The 24,027-nt window shown below is 39.8% G+C and overlaps 2 protein-coding genes across 10 annotated transcripts in view; both read right to left on the bottom strand.

Annotated features, from left to right (window-relative positions):
• Nucleotides 1-2,449, bottom strand: part of mink1 (misshapen-like kinase 1) — a 32,276-nt gene extending 29,827 nt beyond the window's left edge. For 3 of the 4 annotated variants that reach the window (XM_013265106.3, XM_013265108.3, XM_005472040.4), the window contains exon 1: nt 1,030-2,448. In XM_013265106.3, the coding sequence (XP_013120560.1) occupies nt 1,030-1,086 (57 nt within the window). In that variant the 5' untranslated portion in view covers nt 1,087-2,448. Of the gene's footprint in view, nt 1-1,029 lie in introns of all 4 variants that reach the window. The other variant, XM_013265107.3, reaches the window with a different exon arrangement.
• Nucleotides 2,450-3,129: 680 nt separating this feature from the next.
• On the bottom strand, nt 3,130-23,948 carry pld2 (phospholipase D2). Of its 6 annotated transcripts, none has more exons than XM_005472038.4 (25): nt 23,794-23,948; nt 19,593-19,753; nt 19,374-19,501; nt 18,512-18,526; nt 17,638-17,780; nt 17,398-17,491; nt 17,227-17,292; nt 16,278-16,336; nt 15,940-16,185; nt 15,701-15,844; nt 15,532-15,615; nt 15,318-15,396; nt 15,083-15,193; nt 14,756-14,965; nt 14,481-14,637; nt 14,240-14,355; nt 13,684-13,797; nt 10,439-10,543; nt 10,000-10,088; nt 8,952-9,065; nt 8,392-8,438; nt 8,079-8,213; nt 6,276-6,429; nt 5,931-6,048; nt 3,130-5,816 (listed from the first exon to the last, which is right to left on the bottom strand). In XM_005472038.4, exons 1-25 carry the CDS (start codon nt 23,886-23,888, stop codon nt 5,592-5,594), a joined length of 3,009 nt encoding a protein of 1,002 aa, XP_005472095.2. In that variant the 5' UTR covers nt 23,889-23,948; the 3' UTR covers nt 3,130-5,591. The 6 variants fall into 6 exon arrangements, with proteins under 6 accessions (XP_005472095.2, XP_005472096.2, XP_019219380.1 ...); XM_005472039.4 differs by having other exon boundaries at nt 19,593-19,729; nt 23,794-23,939; XM_019363835.2 differs by lacking the exon at nt 23,794-23,948 and adding an exon at nt 22,934-23,251 and having other exon boundaries at nt 19,593-19,729.
• Nucleotides 23,949-24,027: the final 79 nt, after the last annotated feature.

The raw sequence follows: 24,027 nt of genomic DNA, 5'->3' as shown, positions 1-24,027 counted from the left end.
TGGGTAAAATATCCTGATCTGTTTAGCCCCATTACCATGTGAGAGCTACACTGAAATACTAGAAATTCCTCATCTTTTTCAGAGGGAATCTTATGAAACCCTCTTACTTTGTCAAGAAAATAATGGTATTATTTTAAACATAGTTTGAATTGGAGTTATTGGGTAGCCTTTTGATCACTTTAACTGTAGAAGGGGATTCAAAAGTCAGTCAAACATTAGACATTACAGATTCTTCTCAAACAAGCACTGAGTGAATGCATTATAACACTTCTTCATATATATATATATATATATATATATATATATATATATATATATATATACACACACACATAAAGCTGGTCTGTCTTAAGTGGATTTACTGCCACATCAAATACTGCATGTTCTTGACAGCTTCCATAGTGATGGGGAGAAATGTGAAAAGGGACGTGACAGATTTCTTGCCTCTCAAAGAGTTTCTAATGTTGGATGTAGGATTTTCACACTGGGACCTTTAATGGGACACCAGTTAAAATACAAAAGGAACAAACTCCAGGTCTAATTTCTTCACAAACAGTCTGATATGTTACATTATATCAACAATATTACAATATTAGAATGTTATCAGTTATTGAAAGATGTGCCTTTTTCTTATGGAGTCATAAACCTCCATAAGAAAATACCACCAGAAGACAAAATGTAGTTTAAATAAACCAGCCTTCCCATTACATGATGTAATCACACAGTGGCCCAGTGTTTTATAGATACTGGTGCTTATTTTTCTTCCCCCTCAACCTACAAATTAACATTGTCAGGGCTGGGTAAGGTGGTCCTTTAAGGGAGAAATCCCAACATATACTTGGAGGATTTGTGTACAGACTGTACTGCCTATAACGCAGGCCGATTGATGTTTATCCCACCTTAACTTTTTTCGCGTGGGTGTTCAATGGTCGTGCTTGTGTCTGAGGCGAACTGGCATATGACATAACATCTAATGAGTCCGTCTGCCATCATTTTACAATTCACTTATCTGGTAATAACAATACTCACCCTCAGAGCTGCGAGGTCTATGTCATCCAGGCTTCTTGTGGGGGCGTTTTCAGACATAGCTGGCGAAACTTATCACGCTAGCTAATAAGTTAGCCACTTATTTGACAAGAAGTGCTTAAGGGGGATTTAAGCGGCCGATCACGCGAGCTTATAACGGCCTAAACCCAGAGGAAATACAGCAAAGTGGCGGTCCAACACGCAGGAGCTGTAGCACTTAGATTAGCAAATGCATCGCAGATAGAGCGGACAGACGCACCCAGCTGGCTAGCTCACGTCAACTCTGGCCGAAAGCTGTAAATGTTATTCGCACTTGTTTTACAGAAATGCCGCCTGCGACAGCTAATCAAATCGCATGCAACTTAAAAAGTAGGATTTTTTAGACAGGCTGTCAACGTCGCTGTTAGCCGCCCATTTGATATCGATCTAACAACTGGCAGGTTTCAAATGCAGAGCACCTCCGCTGTTGTTGAACACCTTGCTGCGTTCATTTTGACAAGACGCCGCTTCTCCCCTGCTCTCCAACATCCCAGCTAATCTCACATATGATACACCGATGCGTGTCACCGAGGGGGGAGAAGAAAAACAACTACCAGACAGGTGTTGTGTACCACTGAAACATTCCTACTTACACTGATAAAGTATGCTATTTTTTATTATTTACGGTTTAGCAGCGCAGTGATTGTTTTACTGAGAACGCAACGTCTGATGTGATGGCGTCCCCGGGTCCGTCCGCACCGCACCAGAACCGACCGTCAGGCTCTCATCGCTGGCCTTAAACCTCCCGGGATTTTGTCACAGATTAGGAGCGTGGGGAGGAAAAAAAAATGGAAAAAAAGGGCCTCGTTTCAAATGCGATTCCCTGCGGCTGCAGTTGTCAAACTTGTTAACGCGACTTAAATTCGCCCCCCGGGTTTCGTCCAGAGCGCACAAATAATCCGAATACCGAGTCAGGTGTGTGCGGTTAATCTAATGTTTAACTGGCCGGCTGGCTAACGCAGCTAAGCTAGCGAGCTAAATTGTCTTTTCCAGAATAAACTTTCCCTTTCCTTCTTCATCCATTTTCTGTGTTGACAGTCGCGCCTAGCACTGCCAACCTTCCGGGGGAAAACACGGGCAGACGAGCAGGCACTGTGTTGTCGCCAGCCACCGTAATACTTGTAAGCCTGAGCACTCGACGCTTCAAAGTTGAGCGCTGCTGTCGATCTCCGGCGTCCAGATTTTATGAACTTGCAGTCATAGTCCGCCACTGACAGAATCGGTGCAGTTTCTAACTGCGGTATAGCCGCCAAACTTGTTATTTCGCCATGTTTTGCTTCCCAAGTCCACTCCTCCCTCCCACTCGCAGCCTAGATGTAGTCTTGTTGGGTTTGTACTGACGATTGGCTGCACGCAACACTCCTGAAGTGTTTTCTCTTCTCGACTGGCTACGGTGCTTCATCAGGGACAAATTACCCGAAATTACAGTGGACTTCAGCCTACGCAGCTGCCTCTATCTTGTTTGAGCTGCACAGCTGAGATCATTCCTGGGCATACCTGTCCTGCTCTGGCCTTCTGGGTCACTGGACACACGCTTAAGGCTAAAATACTGCTGAATAAACAATGCAGATTTTGGTAATAAGGGCCACATCTAACAAATATTCTCCTCGTCTTGGTTTTATGTGTGCGTCATCCAGCAGATTGGAGATTGCTATAGTCAGTTTTCCATTAGAGCAAGCTCACCTTTATAGTGCTTGTCAATACTGCATGAATCAGTTCCAAAGCTTTTCTAGATAAGCACCTGACTGTTATTAAAAGAAAAAAAACCCCAGACTGTATGGCAATAACCTGAACAATGCATTAGTCATTTAGTGAACATTAAGCTTTCATGCCACGAATACCATTTTCCTGTGTAAAGCACATGCTCTCTCTCTCAGAGTAACTATTTGCTTAAAGGATATCCAGCTAACAAAGGATATTGCTTCCATGGTGACAAAAGTAGTTTAGATATAAACAATTAACATTTCCCCTTTTCTGTTTCTCTTGCCATGTGATAGACACGTCTAAACAGTCATTTTAGTTGCATTAAGATTTCATACAGAATAGAAATGCATGCTGATACACTACATTTGAAAATTTTATTTTTTTAAATATTAAATCCAGTTTGAATGCAGTCTTTACTTTTTTAAAAAAGCACTAACGTTTACAAAAGTAATACAAGAGAAGGCTGAAAAAAGTCCATTTTTCAAATAGAGTAGATATTCGGAGCCACAAAAAACAAGTTCATGTTAAAAAAAAAACAGAGTAAAATACAAGTTGCTCATAATTGCACTAACAAGACTAAGAATATTCGTCATCGCTCTCTACCCCTGAGTGTTAGTAACCCTATACATTGGTAATTATAAGGTGATGACATTGATCTACAGAGACAAGGTTTCACACAGTGACTCTCAGGGACGAACACAAACACATTTCAATGAGTAATAAATTCATAAAAGTGGTTTGGGAATGCTGATTATTGGTCTTTTAAAAATACAATTCATGAGAGAAACAGTATAAGGTCACTTTTCGGTATATTACAGGCATTTCTGCAGAACTTAAAAGGAACACCAGTTAAGACAACCACTTTGGGCCGCAAGAAAGAGGGTAGCAAATACATATATGGAAGGGCTTCTAGTGTCTTTTAATATCTTACATAGGTAAGTATTCATATTTCTAAACACAGATGCTTTAATTGAACAACAATCCTGTGAGAGACACTTCATGTAGACTTGGTCGCATGGGGCGCCTGTCGCATTCACAGACAGCTTTGCAGTGGAACCGCCCAGGTAATGTTGTTCACTCATAGGTGTGTGTCAGAAGCTCATACGACAGTCTGCATTATTCACTTAACTGTGATTTGCTGTCATTGCATTGTTCCGGGTCATCTTTTATCTGGTCTTTTTAAAAGAAACATGTGCCAGGGCTCAACCCCCCCCCCAGAACACACACACACACACAGTAGTCATAACACTAGCACAAGGCTGGGAATATAAAACAGAGTCCCATTCACAAGTTTTACAGACTGGCCTTTATGTCCCCTTCTGCTGTTTGTTCCTGTAAAAAACTTGTGATGAAAGTGCATGTAATTAAAACTTGGCCCAGCGCTCAAATGTTGAAAAAGAGTTACAGTTTTGCCTGAATGCACAATCTAAAGTTGCAGAAAAATGTACATTCCCCCTCGCCTTGGTTTTCCATCAACCCTTAGAATCCAATTCCTGTTTTTCTAAGGCACATACTGTACCTTACTGCTGTATTATTACATGATATCTCAGTCAATGCAATGACACAAAAGAGGGAAGGTTTCCTGTCTATTTTCACCAGCAATGCTACAAATGTATCCACATTTAAAGACTTCCCAACAGCAGTCACGGCTTGGTCACAGCTCAAGGGAATGACATTTCAAAAAAATAGCCCTGTGATGCCCCAAAATGGCAATCAGTGAGAACGTGAAAACGACATCACGTCACAACTCAAGTGAGCGTGCACCTGCACAAACCGCTATGTCTGTGAGCAAATGTAACATACGGTACACATGAAAGATGCTGGACGCAACATAAAAATAGCTGAGATATTCAGTGGTCTCAAGTGGGCAGTGGAATGTTCTGTTCTGGACTGTCGACAGCATGGTGAAAAAAAAAAAAATCACTAGGGTGTCATGGAGACTTAAAAAAAAAATGCAACAATTAGGAGGAAATCAACCTAACACCCTTTAATTATCTTGTTCTGCTTTTCTTTCCCCTCTCACAGTTTTGCCACCTGATCATATATCCAGAAATGGTCAGCAGCCCTAGCAGAATATTAGCTTCCATTTTCCCAGTGCACCATCCTGATTTAGTAAGTTGTACCTCTTATCAGCACTCTCCCTATTCTGCCCTATCCAGTCTTTATTTCAGCTACAATCCAGTCATCTCTTTATATCCGTCACCATAACAACCACAAATGTTCTGACAGATTTTCTGGCACTGCAGTGAGAGGTGAAGCCTCAGAGGGAGCGAGTGAGAGAGAGAGAGAGAGAGAGAGAGAGAGAGAGAGAGAGAGAGAGAGACACCCACCCACCCAAAAATCGTGCACCAATAAATGTACACTATGTTCCCAGATCATGTGAGATGCTTGATTTCTAATACAACCTTGCAATCCTCTCCTGACTCATACATTCATTTATCTGTGCTCTGCACCGCCGCCAGACATGCAGATCAGATCGCACTGAACACATTATAAAGCAGACATCACAAACAAATTGGTCAGCACAACCTAATATAGACAGATCATTGTAAAATTTGCATGTCCGTGGCTACGTCAGTCACATTAGCCCATTGTCAGTCAAAAAGACAAAGTAATCATAACTGGATCATTAATAAATTTTGGTGAGGGTAACACCTCTCTACCTCACTCCACCTCCACCTCTCACCATTCAAGTGCTGGTGCTATAACTACTTTTGTGTCCTGTGCTGACTATTAGGTGAACTAGAACGACAAGAAAGATGGCCGCAGTACAGCATTTGTTGCACTGTCATGTAGTGGTCTGAACCTGGCTGAGCTGCTGCTTATGTCCACAGCTCTGAAGGAGCCATGCCTTCTTTAGTGTTCCGTGGAGGCAGCAAGTTTTCCTCACACAGGAACTTTAAGGGGAAATGGACCAGCAGTCCTCGGATGGCCTTTAATTCCTCTTTGGCCTGCTTAGGGTCTGTCTCGCAGAGGCAAGCCACATTCGAATAGTCCTTCAGGTCTTGCATGCTACGGACTTTGTTGCAGGGCAGGCACCTGAACACCTGTGGTACAGTAGGGCCAGAGAGCCAAGAAGAACAAAAAGTGGTGAGAGAAGTGAAAATACATGTTGATACAATTAGAAATGTAAAAAAAAAAAGTTTTGGTTCAATCCACACCTTGTCATAAATGTTGACATTCTTTTTAGCTGTCTCATTCCAAACCAAGAAGAAGAACTCATCACTGATTGGATCATCAATATTGATACTGGGGTCTGAAGCAGCTCCAACAAGAACGCTGGTAAAGCGGAGAAAAGGCCAAAAGTATTCAAATAACAGAAACAATATGGTTAAGCAATCACAAAACTGCACAGGTTTCCCATGCATGCAAATATTTTTGCTTGTCTGTTGGTAAAAAGAAGACCCTATACTTATATGTCTCTCTTGTTCTCATTTACACCTGGTAGCAAGCACTACTTTAAACTGTAAGTTGCTAAAAAGTCATCAAAAGGTTTTTGCCCTGACCTGAAGCACTCTTTGCGTAGAGCGAGTGTCAGTGGTCCTGCCTGGTATTCCTCCCCTCCCATTATGGATGGGACCCTCTCTTCATCTTCCACAAATACTGCCAACTCACTGTCTCGGTTGCCCAGCATGCTGCGGTCATTTATGTTGGCTGATCCTGGAGCACAAAGGGACAGTACAAGCATTTACAATCTGTCCATTAAGAGGCATGATTCATGTAAAAAATAAAAAAAATAAAAAAGTACTCAGCAAAGATTTTAGCTATACTTAAAATAAGTGCTGCTTTTTTTCTCTAGTTCTGTTTTATGGAACATTTTGTTTATCTTTTTTGATGTATTAAGTGCCACCCCCCCCCCCAAAAAAATCCAAACATAGAACCTATAGCTGACAACCTTTATGGTGTACAGAATATAATGAGAAACATCAAATAAAAATGTATGCCTTAAACTTTCAATATTTAAGATTTCAGTGCTGGCTGTATTTGTGAAGCCATCCAATGTTTAGCAGATTAATCTCCAATGCATTCACGTCTATTTACTCTGGAGGAGGCTGTAAAATTTTGTGAAAAGGAGTCCAATATGACGGCATGAGTCTGTAAAGCTCAAATCTGTCTGATGACAGAGATTCTGAGGCGAGTTGCTGAGGACATCCTGAACTTTTTTTGCCGCTGTTAGCTGCTGTTAGTGAAACTTTCTTTGAAGTCGATCTAACATTTTCGGCCTCGGATACTTTCATACAGTGTGAAAATGTATTCAGACTCTTTATCTTTGGGACACTCGAGCCTAACATTAGCTAGCATAATGTTAGCATAACCAGCTGTTGTTGCCATTTAGTTGGCTTGTTATCAGCTCTCCAGAGATTGGAGGATCGCATGTCTAATCTGCTGACAGTAAGTAACTGGAATAGTTTTGAGATTGAATACGACTGTTTATTCATGTTTTTTTATTAGAGCACTGACTTCAGTTCAGGAGATAAAAAAAACGTACGATCCTTCATACCTTCTTGAGTCTAAAGGTGCAGACATAAATGACATTTGCCTCCACACCTATGAGTTTACTTCTCCTCCACCTTTGACGTACTGTGTATGTGGCCGTCTCTACCAACATACATAAAACACGATTAAGCGGGATGGCGATGTTCATCTGAGCCACTGTATTCAAGAGGGTGGGGTAACACGGTTAACTTCCATAGATTAGTGGCCACTTCTATGCATTTTTAATGGATTACGTTTATGAGAACGCATCAGTTTGTCGGAAAACGTACTTACACACTAATCAATATTTATAAGTATATTCTTAAGTATAACATTCTTTTTTTTCTGTTAAACAAACTCAAAAAACAACTTCACTGTACCTTTAAGAATTCAGATAAATCTTTTTAAAAGGTAATACAAAGCAAACAGTCATCAATCGCCAGTGGGTTCCAGAGCACATTTAAGCAAATGCAATCCTTCTGTTCTTCCCACAAAGACTTCTGCATATTCATATGGAGTAAGTCTAAAATCTTAAAGAGTGTAAGGCTAAACAATGAAATAAAGAAGTAAGTAACCCTCTTATTTTTTTTTTTAAATCTTTTTGTTTATAAATGACTGTATTTGTTCATATCCATATTCTACAGTTATAGGTGCTACTAAACTACATATAACATGTATCGATTGAGTTTTATTGTTGCACTGAATGCCACAAACACATTGAAAAAACATATAAGCTGCAGGCAGTATTCTGTCATCATCATTTTGTCATGAAACTCAGTGATGACTCAAGGTCAGAATTATAATCCATCCTTGAATGCCCAGCGGTGACTCACCAATGATATAGCAGCGGTCATCAGCAATGAGGGTCTTGCTGTGAACATAGATGAGCTCTGTGACAGGTGACTCGGAGAGCTGGGCATGTGTCCTCAATCCGCACAGTGTGATGTACTCTGTCCACTGATCCTTCACTGCAGGCAATAGCAGAATCGCATTATTTACATGAGATGATGTGAAATGAAGACCAGTAGAGTCAATTTAAAGGAAAAACTCGAGGAGAAGGAAAGATGCATGTTAGCAAGGCAGCAAAGGCTGATGTCAGGCTGATTTCCGAGGTCTAACAAAGCAGGTAAGTGACAAAAAACTTACATTCGCTTAGTCTCGACAGGATGGAGAACTCCCCTCGGCACATGGTCCTAGGATGACAGAATAAAACCTTACATTAAGAAAGTCAGCCAGTGTAAGGGGAATAATTTAGGAATCTCACAAAATAAACCAAAAATATCTAGAGCATATACAGAGAGTACACTTCTGGGCATAACATCAAAGGCAGATTTGGAAATGTGATGGATGATAGTGAAACCATAACATGGCCATGCTGCATTCTGGCAATAACAACATGCTGACATAGCTTATTAAGCAACATCACTCAATGTATCTGTAATATGACTCGATATGCTCTATTCCAGTTGGACCAGTTGACTGATAGAAACCTTACACGAATGGTAGCTAACCCAACTTTCCATTACCAGTTTTATTGACATGTCTTATGCACTTTCTATCAGCGACATTTCTACTCGATCAGAAATATGTCTTTACCCCAGACAAAGCTGAGAAGTCTTGTTTTTACAGTGGCTTTCATAAGTTGTAGTGCTTGCTGATGTGTGTGGGCTGAGTGCAGAGTGCTAATGGGCGGAAAAGGCTCTCACCTGTAAGTGAAGTGCAGAATAGCTTGAATGGCATTTCCACCTCCTGTACTGATGTCTCCTTCAAATCCAGGAAGCAGAGGCACCACCACATACACCCTGTACTTCTTCTTTTCTCTGAAAAAAAACCCAAAACGCACAACATCAACACTGTACATTGTACTATGCAGATAAAAGATGGGGTCTAATATATTTCTATTTGGTTTTGTTATTTCTTTGAACTAAACATTTTGTTTCAATTGTGTAACCCAGTTTACCAGCACCTCATTGATATTTTCATTTTCTGTGCCCTGTTCTTACATGTCTTGTCTTAACCTCTTTCACAAACTGCTGCTTTAAAGCCACAAATTTTCTAAAGATTTCAATGCAATATGGAAAAAAGCGCAAGATAAATCTGATGGCATACAAGGACCCTGAACAAGTTTCTGCTGAATTATAAAGTATGGAGCTAAATCAGGGTCAAAAGTTTTACTCATTTCAAAAAGGTGATTTGAGGTTGAAATTCTTTTTGATATAAAAAAAAACAAAAAAAACCAAAAACTTGGAATAAATTATTTGTTTTCATGGAAATGACTTTTTTTTACAGTTTCTTTTTTTCAGCTTCAAATTTTATTTTCTGTTTCAAATTAAATTTTTTTCAGTTTCAGGTCTTTATTTTCCACTTTAAAGCTTTTGACCCTGATTTTGTGTTGTGGGTGTGTGTCAAGGGGGCGGGGCATGGGCAGAGCGTACACTAATGATTGACAGCCACTGTGACACATCGTTACAAGTTAAAAATGAGTATTTTAGCTGAAGATGGCCACTGCTCCTTCATGGGATGCTGCCGGCACCAGCCAACAAGTAAGAAACACTTGTAACTTGTAACTGTTGTATGTGTGTCTGAGCTGATAGAATTTAACTACTTCTGCTTCTTAAACTGCCCAGGGACTGCAGATGGAAATTAGCGAGTAGCTAAATCTGGTACAAAACATATTTAATGAATGCATTTTGTACACAGCGCCTCTGAAAGACAATAGACAAAAATTAAAAAACGAGCACACTCAAATCATACCTGTAGGCACGCAGAATTCGATCCACGATTGCATCACCAATGCCATTATGGACAGTCTTCTTGTCGGAACAGCTGATGAAGAACTGGTTCTAAGGGCAGAGACAAGGCAGATGGTGGCTCAGTATGAGGTGAGGGCCAAAGCTAGCAGGTAGCTGGCAAGGAAGAAAGTGGGCTTCGGATACACTCAGATTCAGGAAAAGTCATTACGGTAGGCATGCTGGTAAACAGATTTGTTTTTTTCCAAATCAGAGCCTATTCTTGGGCAACATATTTGAGATTACGGTGAAAATTTTGTCCCAATGGGAGCCCTGACTGTATCACTGCTGTCTAAACCATATTAAGGCACAGCGAGCCTTAATATGGTTTAGACAGGGTGATACACTGCCTGCTTAAAGATGTACATTTATCTGTAAAATGCTACAATGTTAATCTTAATTACCTCGATGTAGATGTAGTGTTCACTCTTCTTGATGGTGTCGATGTAGGCGTTATGGATTGAGCTCTCACAGGTTCCAGTTGACCAACGATCAGCAGAGCGCAGCACCTGAGAAAACCCCAAAAGTTCAACTTAGCACTGGATATACTTATAAATCATGCATATATTATCATCTCTTTTCAGTGGTGTCATTTTACTATTACTGTGGATATTACCATTGCAATCACACTTACATATCATATTACCTTGCACATGTAAATTCTCCCATTTCTATGAATTTTAATAGGACACTTAACTGGAGAAATGGAGCAGATGCACAAAAAGGGAGTGCACCTCTTAAAGTTTGAAGACAGATTGTGTAATCTGAGGCAATGACCCTGAAACCTGAATAAAGCAGCTACAAAACCTGATAGGAAAGCTACAACATAATGGGGAGCAAGGGTTATGGTTACAGGCCACCATCCACAATAGAAGTGTCTGTTACTGGACACTCACTGATTGAGCAGTTTTAAAGTGCAAGCATGTAACACTGGCTAAAAATACTGATTAAAGTTCTAACATATTGTCATTTTGTTTTTGAAATATTCTAACAAAACCAGAATCTTCACAAAGTTGCTAACGCACCATCTTTAGCAATATATTATTATTCTATTATTCTGTTAAGGGGATATCTGCTAGTTGTGCTGCTTATGCTGGTGTCTCTCTGGACCATAGATCCTATGAAGCCTGTTGCAAGTGAGATGCTGCCACTTGTAATCCCACTCTGTCCTTGGCAGTGCATTTGTTTTCTCTGGCTTTACTAAACAGGATAAATATGTTGGAAGTAGTTTTGTTCTACAGGCTTTACTTTTGTTCCACCATCTGCCATAGCAAAAAAAAAACAATAAACCCAGCAAATACTGAATAGCTGCATTTCCAACACTAGAACAGTGTCTCTTTGTTGTAGCACAGAAATACCCATCTGATTTCCTGTAAGATCTGACCTGGCAGCACAAAAGAATAAATTCATGTGAAAGTCAGTGGAGGTCTTTCATTCTTGGCTTGTTTACAGCAATTAAGGTCTTAAATAATTATTCAATAAGAATACAGTATACATATGACCAACAGCAACATTTCATTAATGTGCACTCTACATGTTTTCAGTTCTTCTTGCCGTCTTAACAGTGATGTTGAAAGCTTTCTTTACACCATGTCATTATAGCTTGGAGCTGTGTGACACAAAAAAGTCTTTCATATGAGCACTGGGAGCTAGAGGCAAAGTCTTTGTGTTTTCCCATATCCAAGGTTGGCCTTCTGTGCAGGAGAATCCAGTTTCTATCAAGCTCTAGTGTGAAGCCTACAGTCCTGTGCAAATGAAAGTACACACTCTTTTAGTTCTAAGGTTTTACATATAAGACATAATAAAAAAAAAAAATCATCTGGTTCAAGCCAGCCTGCAGAAAGAGCCCAAATAATCACCGCACCACCACCATGTATGACAATGAGGTGTGACAGTATGAGGTGTGTGGTCTGATCTGCCATGTTTGGTTTATGCTAAATGTGTCGCTGTGGATTGCGGCCAGACACCTGCACTTTGGTTTTGTCTGTCCAAATGACAGTGAAACTTTGCAAATCTAAGTTGTGCTGCCATGTATTTGCCTTTTTAGAGAGAAGTGTCTTTCTCCTAGCAACATTTCCAAACAAGCTTTATTTGTTCAGTCTTTTTCTTGTACTGTCAAGAACTTGAACATTTAACATGCTCACAGAGGCCTGTAGAGTTTGCACACTCTGACACTGGAGGGAATTTGCTGGGACATCCACTCCTGGGAAGATTGGTGGCTATCTTTAATATTTTCCACTTGTGAATAATCTTTGTCACTGTACAAACATGGACTTCAGATTGTAAGGAAATGACCTAAAAAACTTTCCCAGATTAATGGGCAGCAACAACTTGCTGGAGGTGCTCACACTTACTGATGATTAGTTAATGAAGTGCATTTGATTAGCAGCACATGGCTGCTACTTCCCCTCTTAATTCCTATGGAAGCAGTAAGATCGTACTTAGTTTTTCACACTTCACACTTTTCATTTTGGCTTCATTTTTGTTCACTAAATAATGACAGTGTAATAAGTCATGTTTTGAAGTTCATCTGAGATTGCATTTAAATAACTGTGCAATGATGAAGTTTCTCTTGTTACAGAAAACATTAGAAATGAAAGAGGTTACACTTTCTTTTGCACATGAGTGTATTGCTGAAACAGAACTGTGGATAGTTTTACAACCAGCTACAGTTCTGCAGCAAATATGTAAGCAGTGGTGAATAAAACTATTATATAATAATATAATATTAAATTTAAAATTGTATCTAGCAACGTCATGTCACATCATATGCATGAAGGCTCACATCTTAACCTGTCAGTGTTTTGACGTCAATGTATGAAAGGGCTAAAAAGGTGCTCTTTGGACCACAAGGGAAAACTGAAAAACCTATGTAAACATAAGCAGAGTCATTAAAGAAGGACTCTAACACTGGCTGTGTAAACAACACATTGCTCTCAAATGGAAAAGTCTAGGCTTTATTAAGTGATTATAATCAATTAAATTTGGATTACAACAAAGTTAAAGGACCACAACAACCAAAGTGGTTCCAGTATGTTTTCCTGGGTGCTATCCTTGGCAATAAGTGAGAATATGCTGGGCACTAATGATTGATTGATTTATTCATGCTTTTGGAGACTATAATCAGCAGTTGTTGGAGGCACAGTGAAAGAGTTAAAGCCACTAACCTGATAAAGATTACTTGCTCCTTGTATAATTGACAGCATATAAACAAAATGGTCAGTTGCAATGATATGTTGTTTTACTTTAAAGACAACAAAATTCACAATTTAATTTGCATAACATGAATTTGCACATCTGTGCTGTTGTCAGCAACCTGGAACACACAACAAGCAAACAGCTCCAGATACAGAGTCCCCCTGTTGTTGTAGCTCTGCAAACTACCAGCTGGCTCACGCATCACATTAACGTTACTACTGGTGATTTAAGCAAATTGGAAAAAAAATATGCATTTCTCAGAGGACCATGGAAGTGGGTAGTTACCCACAGGGAATTCCCGGAACTGTTTAATCTTAAAGCACCTAAAATATACCCTGACCACAGTAGCACATATGTGGGCCTATCTGTGAGCAAAAAGACTAAAACTTTAAAAATGGTATATTTACACAGATGTTGACGTCATCATGAGTCTGTGTGTGAATATACATACCTGCACTTTGGCTTTCATGGACGCAGGCACCGTGAATGGCAGAGAGTCAGCAGTGGAATGAGACTTGGGAAGAAGGTAAGGGTAGAAGTCATCTTTGTACTTGATTTTGAAGATCTAAAGAGGACAGAAAAAAAATGAATCAATTTCAGATTTGTCACTTTCCTGTTACTCATGTTTCCAAAGTATTGCTTAAAGGTTTTTAAGCAATACTTCTAAAGGAAACATGAGGGATGAGGGTTGGGGATGGGGTTTTTTTTTAGCACTTAGTCATATTACCACACAGGATAACATAAAACAAAAGGGTACAAGGTCAAAGTCAGCAATACAGGAGTCTGATTATTTTAAGCTATGTTTTAGTAAAGATCACCTATTTTCAATCCAATGTTTTAATTTCACAAGTTTGGATATTTATAGTATAAATGTTAAACCAACCTGTAGCTTGTACACCTATAGATTCATTTGTAAAGCAAAAGTGATGTTTACAATATACATATAGATATATAAAGATCAATGTTAAAACTATTGCTGTTTAACACAGCTTCCTTTTGTGTCTGACCTTGGTAAAATTCCAGCGCTGGATGAAGTGGCGGGCTACATCCCTGGCAGCTTTGCCATGAAAAGCTGCAGACAGGTCACGCCACGGCATGCGAGGAATAGTACGATCAATGTTATCTGACAAGATAAAAGAGGGGAAAAGGAAGCAAAAAAACCCCCAAAATAAGTCCTTCATCTCTCTGTTCAGGCATTGTCAGTGTATGTGTGTGCGTGAGCTGCTGAAAGAAATTTAGATAGTGTACCTTCAAATGGTCTATCCAGCTGGACCCAGTCTCTCTTGATAAAGTTATTGTAATCTTTGCCAAGCCACAGTTTAGTGTTACCAGCCAAATCATGTGGGTCCTGCTCTCCTTGCTTATCTGGCTCAGATGTTTTTGAGCCATCAGCCATACCATTGCCCTGGATAACAGAGTCATCCATTACAGTCTGTATGGTTCACAGTGCTTCAATAAATGTTGTCAACATGTTCATGCTCAATCGGTGATAGATAAATAGGCTAGAAATACTACATTCTTACATCTACATCGTTCCTCGTTTTGCCTTCAGTTACCCTGTCGGTCGTCTCTGTCAAACCAAGGTCAGTTAGGTGATACTGGCTGTCATCCCATCTCCCAAAAGCCAGGTCAAGTCCCCCTACAAAGGCTACTGTTTGGTCAATGGCCACCATTTTCTCATGGTGAGCCCATAGGTACACCACAGAAGACATGTGGTCAGGATGCCGCATCACCTGATGGATCAGTGGGCAAAACTGGTGTTAAAATGTACATTCAGGGCTCTTTTGACAGTTATTTATGTCCCTCCTCTCCTACTACTGTACAAGAAATTGTGCAGAGAAGTGAAAGACCTTGATGTTTGGGTGCATATTCATTAGAGTCCTCTTGCTGTGCTCACTATTGATGCCAAGTGCCATCTCCACCTCTTTGTACAGCAATACACAAACTTTGACTCCCGTTTCCTGCAGAAAGAGGTTCAAATAAAGTAATGTTATTCAAAAAAAACCTCTACAAGTTATATACATTTTGAAAAAGAAGAAAAAAAAAAACAAGATGGTGACAAAACAAGACAGAGAGACTCCCTACTGCTTTGCGTTTGAGGATCTCATCGAGCCGCCAGTAGTTGTTAGTTGCTGGTCTCTTTAGGAACAATTCAGGGCTGAGCCTGTGGAAAAAAACAAAAAAAATCTCCCACAGATTATCTGCATTGGAAATACGTTTCCAGGTTTAACTAAAATATTGAAAAATTATAGTTACATAAAGATTTTGATCACCAAATCCAGACATTTTTGACACCTACCACCAATCTGTGATGAAAATCTCCTCCTTGGCTTGTTCGAGAGCATCAGCCAGGTCGGCGAAGTAGCCACTTCCATTCACATACCTTCAAATAATGAAAGGTTAATTGAGGACAAATCCTAAAAGATTACTGGAATTATTACAAATATGAGCCAGACTACATAACTGACCATTTAGTGAGCGTGTTCTCCCGCGGTGGAGCGAATCCATCGAAGCGTTGCAATTTGAGAAAGTCACATGTTTCTGCCAGACGGTTGATTTCATAACTCCACCAATGACTTTGTCTATAGCTGTTGCACTTGATAATCAAATTCCTGATTAAAAGCACAAAGGCGATGCGTGCATCACAAACACAGCATAAACTCGCAAAACTCAGTACATACAGTACACGAAGACAAAGCTGACCTACCGAGTATAGTTGTCAAAGCAGACTCCATATTTGGTGCCTGTGTCAGCATGACCCACTTTCATGTTAAACTCTGGATCAAACAGCAGCACGAAGTTGATGCTGCCAGTATCTCGTTTCATGTACAACAGGAAAGAATCTTTCACCACCAGCCAGCGGCGTGACCAGCGGAAGCAGATCTGATGGTGGCCTATACAGTTCAGGCCTTGGATTCGGTGACCCCCTGACCTCTTCAAGATATATCCCTCCCTGAGTCAAAATCAGACATATTATGCAATGAACATCAGCCATACCCTTATTCACTCCCACTAAAATACACATGAGCTCAGTGTTTTGCTTACAAGCCCTTGGGTCCAAGATCAGAGACAAAGGAGAGGGGACTGATGGAGAGGAACTCCAACTGCAAAACCAAATATAACACAAAATGCAGTCATTTTACTTGAGATTTACTTTGTATGTCGAGACGGTACACTGAAAAGTCTTGAGCCACTTCCCTTTTCTTTCTATTTTGCTAGAAACATTAGAAATAGGTACAACAATTTATTTATAATTGTCCAAACATACATGGGAGTACACTATAAAATCAGGAAAATCAGATTTTGTACAATTCCAACGAGCTTGAAAGTCGATATTTGGTCATATTTTGTCCAACTCATGACTGAGAGTGTTCCACTGTGGGTTTTTCTATCCACGTATGCTTTTGCTGCATTGGCAGTGTGTTTGAGATCATTGTCATACTGAAAAATAAAGCTGTTGCCAATTAGAGGCTTTCCAGATGGGTACTGTATGGTGGATCAAAATGTGATGGTATTTTTCTGCAGTCGTGCCAAGTTTTAGACTAATAGCTTTTTGGGAATCATTTTGTTGTTGCAAAAACACCATTTCATGCTTGTCAAACTATGTCATCTTTGGCATTTTTGGTAGATTCATTTTATGAAAGTGGATTAAATTATGTGTTTTTATGACAGGCTGCCTAAAGACACAATTTAAAACTGATTCATTAAGTTGTCTGTTATGTGCAGACAACACTGGTTCATCCCTTGGGTTAGGTGCCTCTTTCGTACTTGAATGATGAATAGATATGCGTTAAGTGTCTTAACAAACAAAAAGACATTTCTCTACAAATGGTCAGGTACAAGGACCGGACTGAAAATGTATGAAAATTCAGCCATTTTTAAAGAATATCTTAAAAAATGACAAGGTCTGGCTCCTTGAAAGCAAAATATAAAGAGAAGAGAGGTGATTTAAGACTTTTGCACTGTAGTGTATGTAATATTCCCCCATGCTTACCATGCTGCTATCATTTCTACAGAATGTGTTCTCCAGTAGACAATTCAGGTACTCCTCAAGGTATTTCTGCATTAGAAGAGCACATAGTTACAATTTACTTACCAGCTGCTACTTGTAAAATTATGTGATGCTTCAAAATATGTTCAGTGTGTGGAAGACTGATTTATATACCACTTTGCTGGAGGTTCTTCTGGCCCGCTCAGTTCCATGTAGGCTGGGCATTTCCTCCGACTCATTTCTCAGCTGCTGCCTGTCCTTTGCAAATCTGTGAGGAAAATTTGAATATTCAAAAACATTCAGCGCTTGAGAGAACTGCCATAAAAAAGCTCAAAACAAACAATCACTTAGATTTCAATTGCATTAACAGAAAGAGGCCGAGTTGCACAGAGGTAAATCGATCAGCACACCAACCTTCCAATAGGCAGTAAATGAAGCATCATCTTGTGCTTGTAAAGGTCGCGATGCATCTCCTGAAAGTTCTTGTACTTCCTCTTTATAGTCCAGTGGAACTGGCCATGTGTTAGATGCAATGTATACAGGGTCCCAATACTAACCTGGAGGGACATCATTGATATCATACATAAACATAAGTGTGGTGGTGAAAAATGGGAGGCACGAAATGCCAAAAATTTGAGTGACTTGAATGGAATAGAATTTTTCTTATTAGCTCTTGTTTTCATAGCAACTGGGCTGTGTTTTGCCAGCCACAGCTTAAACGTAGTTCCCAGTAAGACAGAAAACCACAATTTGAATAGACAGATGGATTTATCTCTAAATCACTTATATGGAAGATAAGAGACAAGACACCCAAAGTCCTTTTCTAATTGCCATTTTGTAAGTGCTTCAGATCAAAGATGAACCAGGAAGTAGCGTAAAGTTTTTTTTCGTTTTATATCCTCCTGAGACCCTATGTCCTCATATGAAGAAATTACATTTAGGCTTTTGCACACATTTTACTTCATTCTACTCCATAAAGTGTTTTACACTTTGTAAAAATAAAAAAGATGACTCCAAAAAGTTGATTCTGTTAATCTGGACAGTGAAGAAGTCGCTTGGATGAGTAACTAAACGTTTCTCCCACTGAAAACACTTTACTGTGCTGTAAAATAAACCCACTGGTTCCACATGCGGACAGTTTTTATAATCAGCTAATCCCAAATAGCTAAGATTAAAAATGCATTAAAAAAAAAGTTTGGGTTTCTGGAGGATATAAGCAAATCAGGCAAGAAATTTAGCATGTGGATTGGATTAAAACACGTAGAAACAAGTTTCTAATTCTACTTACATTCACCATTCTGGACTGTGGGAGAAAGAAAATCAGAGAATGTGGATACCAGAATATGGAAAGTATATGCAAACTGACTGAGCCACCCAACTAAAACTTAGGAGTGAAAGGTAGTTACTAACAAATAATGTGACATGAAATGCGTCTACATATCAGCACTTGTTAAGATACCCATGAACTTCTGCTTCTTAATATAAATGACTATGTAGAAATGAATGTGAATGACTGTTTCATGGTCATATAGTTGGTTTCAGATCTATAAAATATTATCTTTAGGACTCATTCAACAACAGTCATAATAAAATTCACCACAAATGAAATCCTGCTGTTAATCATTTTGAATGCGAAAGAAATTTGATTTAAATGACTTTGAACGTGGCATGGTTGTTGTCTCTGGTGCCTTGTATCCATGGTTCAGGCTGCTGGTGGTAGAGGTGTAATGGTGTGGGGGGTATTTTCTTGTCACACTTTGAGCCCTTTACTACCAAGTGAGCACCATTTAATCGCCACTGAGTACTGCTGCTGGCCATGTTGATCCCTTTATGGCCAAAGTGACAGCACACTGTAAAACCCTGAAACAGCCTGCTCAGTAGCAATAAAGTTTCTTTTGTAATTTTATCGCTCCATTCGCTTAACTATGACTTAACGTCATCATGGCAAAGTAGTCAAACTTAACCCTAGCATGTCCTGAGTCAAAATTGAAAATGGGATTGTATGTTGTTACTCAGTTGTAAACAGTTACTTATTAAGCATTAGTGTGTGTGTTTTCACTTTGGGCCCATCAAGAGCTTTCTATAAAGATTCATTAGTATCCCCAAAAGAAAACAATGTAAAGGGTATTTTCATAAGTTTATGGAGGTACCCTGGAGCGTCTAGTGTGCTTCTCTGTGTTGTCCAGTCTGCATTTAACAGGAACATCAGGGATGAAATAAGGTATACCCTCATCTTCTATTTCGGAAAGACGATGCACCACGATGAAAGGACGTCCTTCTGCGATTTGAAAAATTGGAGCAATCAATAAAAATGGTTTCTCAATGGGGAGCTTCTATCTTAAACTGAATTTATTTTCGTTGTTTCTCACCACTGCGCGACATGAGGCCATCTAGCTCGTCTTTAGTCAGATTGTGGCAGTCGTGTGAGAAGCGTCGTCTAAGAAGGCTTTGGGCAGCTGCGCTCTCTGCCAACGGCTCGATCACGTCCTCTGGACTGGCCATAGCTCTGTTGTACAAATGATCAAATGCCCTGGTGAGAAGACAAAAGAAAACAGTCCAGAGATCGAAGACATGTGAAACTGTGGCCATTCTCACGATATAGATCATAGCAAAATCGGATTTTAAAGCAAGAGTATCTGACTTCTGATTTTCTGTAGGAAAAGTAGTAATAAAGGCAATAATGCAGTCCTGTAACCACAAACATGTCAGCTGTAAAACAGACAGAGAGATGCAGTTTAAGTGTTTGATGCTTAGCCAAATCCGTCAGTGTGATCATGACCTTGAAGTGAATCTAATGCTCAAGAATGATGACATATCATGATTGCTCAACAGGGGGGATTCAAGGACAACCACCATTATCACTTCTGTAAAAACAGACTGTTTTAGATATCACTTGCTTGAAAATAGAAAGTAGACTGGAAATTTTTGGCAGCAGCGACCTGCTAGGCAAGTCGTTTATGTCAAAACATAATAAGTTTAGGACACGGTTACTGGGAGAAAAAAAAGGGTGTGTGAAACCTTTTGTGTTGCATGTTGGTAAATGTAGAATAGCTGAATGTTTCCTGGAAAACAAGGCTTAAGAAAAAGGAGGGAGGGAGCCTGTCTCTGTTAAGGAGAGAGCGTTTGAAACGAGGGTAAGAAAGAAAGAAAGAAGCATGATCTGCATCTGCATTCTAATATTCTTTTTATCAGAAACGTGACTTTCCACTTCCACTACAAGCTACACAGGACCATGTATAGCAAAAACGGGTTCAGGAAGAATAATACTTGAAGATCATGTCACAATTACTGTGTCAGGTGTGAACTGGCTATCTACAAATAAGGAGACTAAGATTGAAAACGAAAGGAACATAACAGATGACTGCAATAATCAGCACTCTGTGGTCAAGATTCTTCCCTGTTTTTTGCGGATGTAATGAAACTAAAGCACTGATACTGAAGAGATCTGCACATTTCCACAGTGTATTCATCCCAAATGTGTCATCTGTACAGCCATTTTTTTAAATATAAATCACCACTGTGTATTTGTTTTATTCATATAAGTTTTTTTTTCTCTTAACAACAATCTGGTTTAGAATTTAATTCCCATTAGGACTGATCTTCCCCACCTTTGCTTCCCAAGAAAGCACAAGTGACATTTTAATTGCTGTGGGAAAAAAATCTCCACGCTAAGGCCATTTTAGCTATTTCACCTTGTACTTTTGACTTTTTTTTGGTTATTTCCACTTTGGGAGCTGGATCTTTTTAAGGCACTCACATGTGAGCTCTTTGGTGTGTTCCAATACAGACAGCAGTTTTTCCCCACACACTTTTAGGTGCTATACTTTCATAAGAAAGACTTGCTCACACTTGCCCCTAAGCAAGCAAGACGCACAGTACAGAGGTAAACATGATCAAAACTAAACCAAAACAGATAGTTCTCATTAAGTACCAAACCCAACTAGCTGCTGTTATCTGTTTACATTTTGAAGCACGGAAGTGTTAAGTGTTGACTTAACGTGATTTCCCTGCATTTCGCCTGTCTGAGTCAAACTTTGCCTACACTGTTTGCTCGGGTTACTTTCACGGTAAATACTACACTATACCCACACTGTGTTTTATAAAACATGAGCCAGATTGATCGGAATACTATGACTGGCTGAGAGGTAAGCTATTAGCGACAGTCCAATGATCGTAATCCTTTAAACACACACTATGTGACAAGAACAATGTGGCTTTGTTTGTGTGTATGTGTGGGGTGCAATGGATAATTTTTATCTCTCAGAAGTACCAACTCTGGAGCAATTACAAATGCTATCAAACACACTGATAGCAGTGCTGTGTTGAATTTAAAACATATTTCGTGTTTGTTTGGATAATGAGAAGGCAGGAGGTGACTTCAAATCCGCCATGTAGTTGGAGACTTTCTGTGTGGAGTTTGTATGTTCTCCCTGGGTACTCCAGTTTCATTCCACAGTCCAAAGGCATGCAGTTACTGCGGTTATGTGTGAATTTGTTTACGAATGGCTGTCTGTCTCTCTCTGTTGGCCCTGTGCCAGCTGGAATAAGCTCCAGCTTCCAGAAATTGAATGAACAAGTGGAAGAAAATCTATGGATATGGGGATAGATAAGGAGATTCCTGACTTTGCTGACTCCCAGAGGTTATCTCAAACAATGACACCTGGCTGATACAAGGGAGATGTTAGGAGACGATCAGAAAAACAATCACACCTCACATAGCAGCTTCATTCCATGCAGCTTTCACTGATGGCCTCAACGAGATAAGGATGCCACACCCTGCAATGATGATGTACAATCTGACATCACAGCTGGGTGTGTGTACAGGTGCAGCAGAGTACCTCTGACAAACCTTCACGTGCAACCTGACCTTCTTTTGTTTTTTTAAAGCTGTTCGCTTGTTTGCATACCCATCATATTTTATTTTTCCTTTAAATATCATTCATCAGCTCTTCAGCCTGAACATCAGCTGACCTATTTAAAAACTGGTCTTCCCTTGATTAAGGGGAAGTTGTGCTTTGCATACGTGATCTTTAAAATGAATTTGTATGGGAAATCTACGGACCGACTCTAAAACATGCAACCAAGTGACAGAAGACAATTGTTTGTCATCAACTTCAACATGACTGAAACAACAGCGCTGAGTCAACATTTCCCTGCGGTGATGCCATCAGGATTTCCCCCCAAAACTGTGCTGTGGCTCAGAATAGTGCGTCTGATCACGTTTTTAAAGCGTTAGGGCAAAAAGTCAGTGTTTAAAAAAAAAAAAAAAAAAACGTCTTAAAGAAAAACAAAGAGAGGAATAAAACAAACATAACTGCATCTGACTTATTAGATGATAGAGTTTTCTTAAGCACACACCCTAATCTATACGAACGAAAATCACTTTTTTATTTTGTCGCCATCTATAAGCAGCAAAGTCTATTTAGGACTCCAGGCTGGAAAAGCTGAAGGCTAAGTTTTGTCGTCTCCACCCTTTCCCTGTTTCCCTATTACAGCCACAATCCACAAAGAGACTCGGTGTAGTTCACAAACTTCCCATATAAAGACACCTGTTGGGAGCAAAACATACATTTAAGCGCGGCACTAATAGGATCAGTGTATTCCTTATCGCTACCTGTGAGTTTGCAGCTGGACAATCCGCACTCGGCAGTACTGCGACAACACAACGGATGGAAATATGCGTCCGACATAGGCCTGAAAATATACTTACTGTCAGCTAAGTTCAAGCTACGGATCGGCTCACGGCGGCTCCACACACGGGGCGAAGAGCGAAGAGTCATTCAAAGTAACAAAAATGTTTCATTGTAGCCCAGCCGGAGTATCAGAGAAGAGTTCATCAGTGTTACCCGTGGGTGATGCACGCTTTAGTCCCACCCACATTATTACTGGCTGCCCGATGGGACAGCGTGAGGGAAAAGATAACGTGGAAATGGTTTCTGCTGCTTTGCCACTGTTATTAGGTAAATCCTACTATGTGCCTTTTTATTCTTATATGGAAAAGAGCCCGGTGCTGTTCGGAATTATGACACAAAACAAACAATGACTTCCTCCCCCTCCGGTATTTGCGGCTGTGTACATAGCAGGCGCATACATGGACTTAGTTCATGTTACTGACGTTTGCACTGCCACAATAATCAAACACAGACATGAACAAGTCCCGACTTGATACCTGTAAGGAAACATACGCAGGAATGCAGATACATGAGAAGGGAGTCGGTGGCACGTATGCCATTTTCATCACGTAAGGTATCAGGAGACTTCCGATTATATATCTATTTTAATAATATCCGACGAGATACCAAAATTTACATCTAAAACGCGTTTTTAGGACAAACCAACAATGTGTTTTGTGCAATTTTATTTAGAATAAAAAATGTAAAAACTTTAACGTTGAAGTGGGACACCGGAAGTACACGTTACGTGAGCATCAACTAAAATCAACCAGATTTAACTTTCATTCTAGTTTTATCTGTATTTCTATTTTCGAAGATAAAGACTACATTAGATTAAACGAACGGAGGTATGACATTTTCATATTGCCAGTACATAAAAAAGGAGTCGATGACTCACGCCCATGCAAGTGAGCGAAATCTGGAGAGTGGTTTGCATGATACCAGCTTCCTCAGCCACAGCCCCGAAAGACAGGTTGGAGAAATGAAATGCATAAAAGGCTTTCCGGACTGATTTTCGAAACAGGTGCAGGTTTTAGATGACTGTACCTGAAGTTTCACACACTGATAGAAAACAGTAACGATCTAACAGCTGAACTTTAGACTTGCTGTATCTAAAGCAAACATACTTTTA

This window comes from Oreochromis niloticus, linkage group LG10 (assembly GCF_001858045.2).
Source record: "Oreochromis niloticus isolate F11D_XX linkage group LG10, O_niloticus_UMD_NMBU, whole genome shotgun sequence".
Taxonomy (NCBI): Eukaryota; Metazoa; Chordata; class Actinopteri; order Cichliformes; family Cichlidae; genus Oreochromis; species Oreochromis niloticus.
This window is presented reverse-complemented; position numbering and strand designations above follow the sequence as displayed.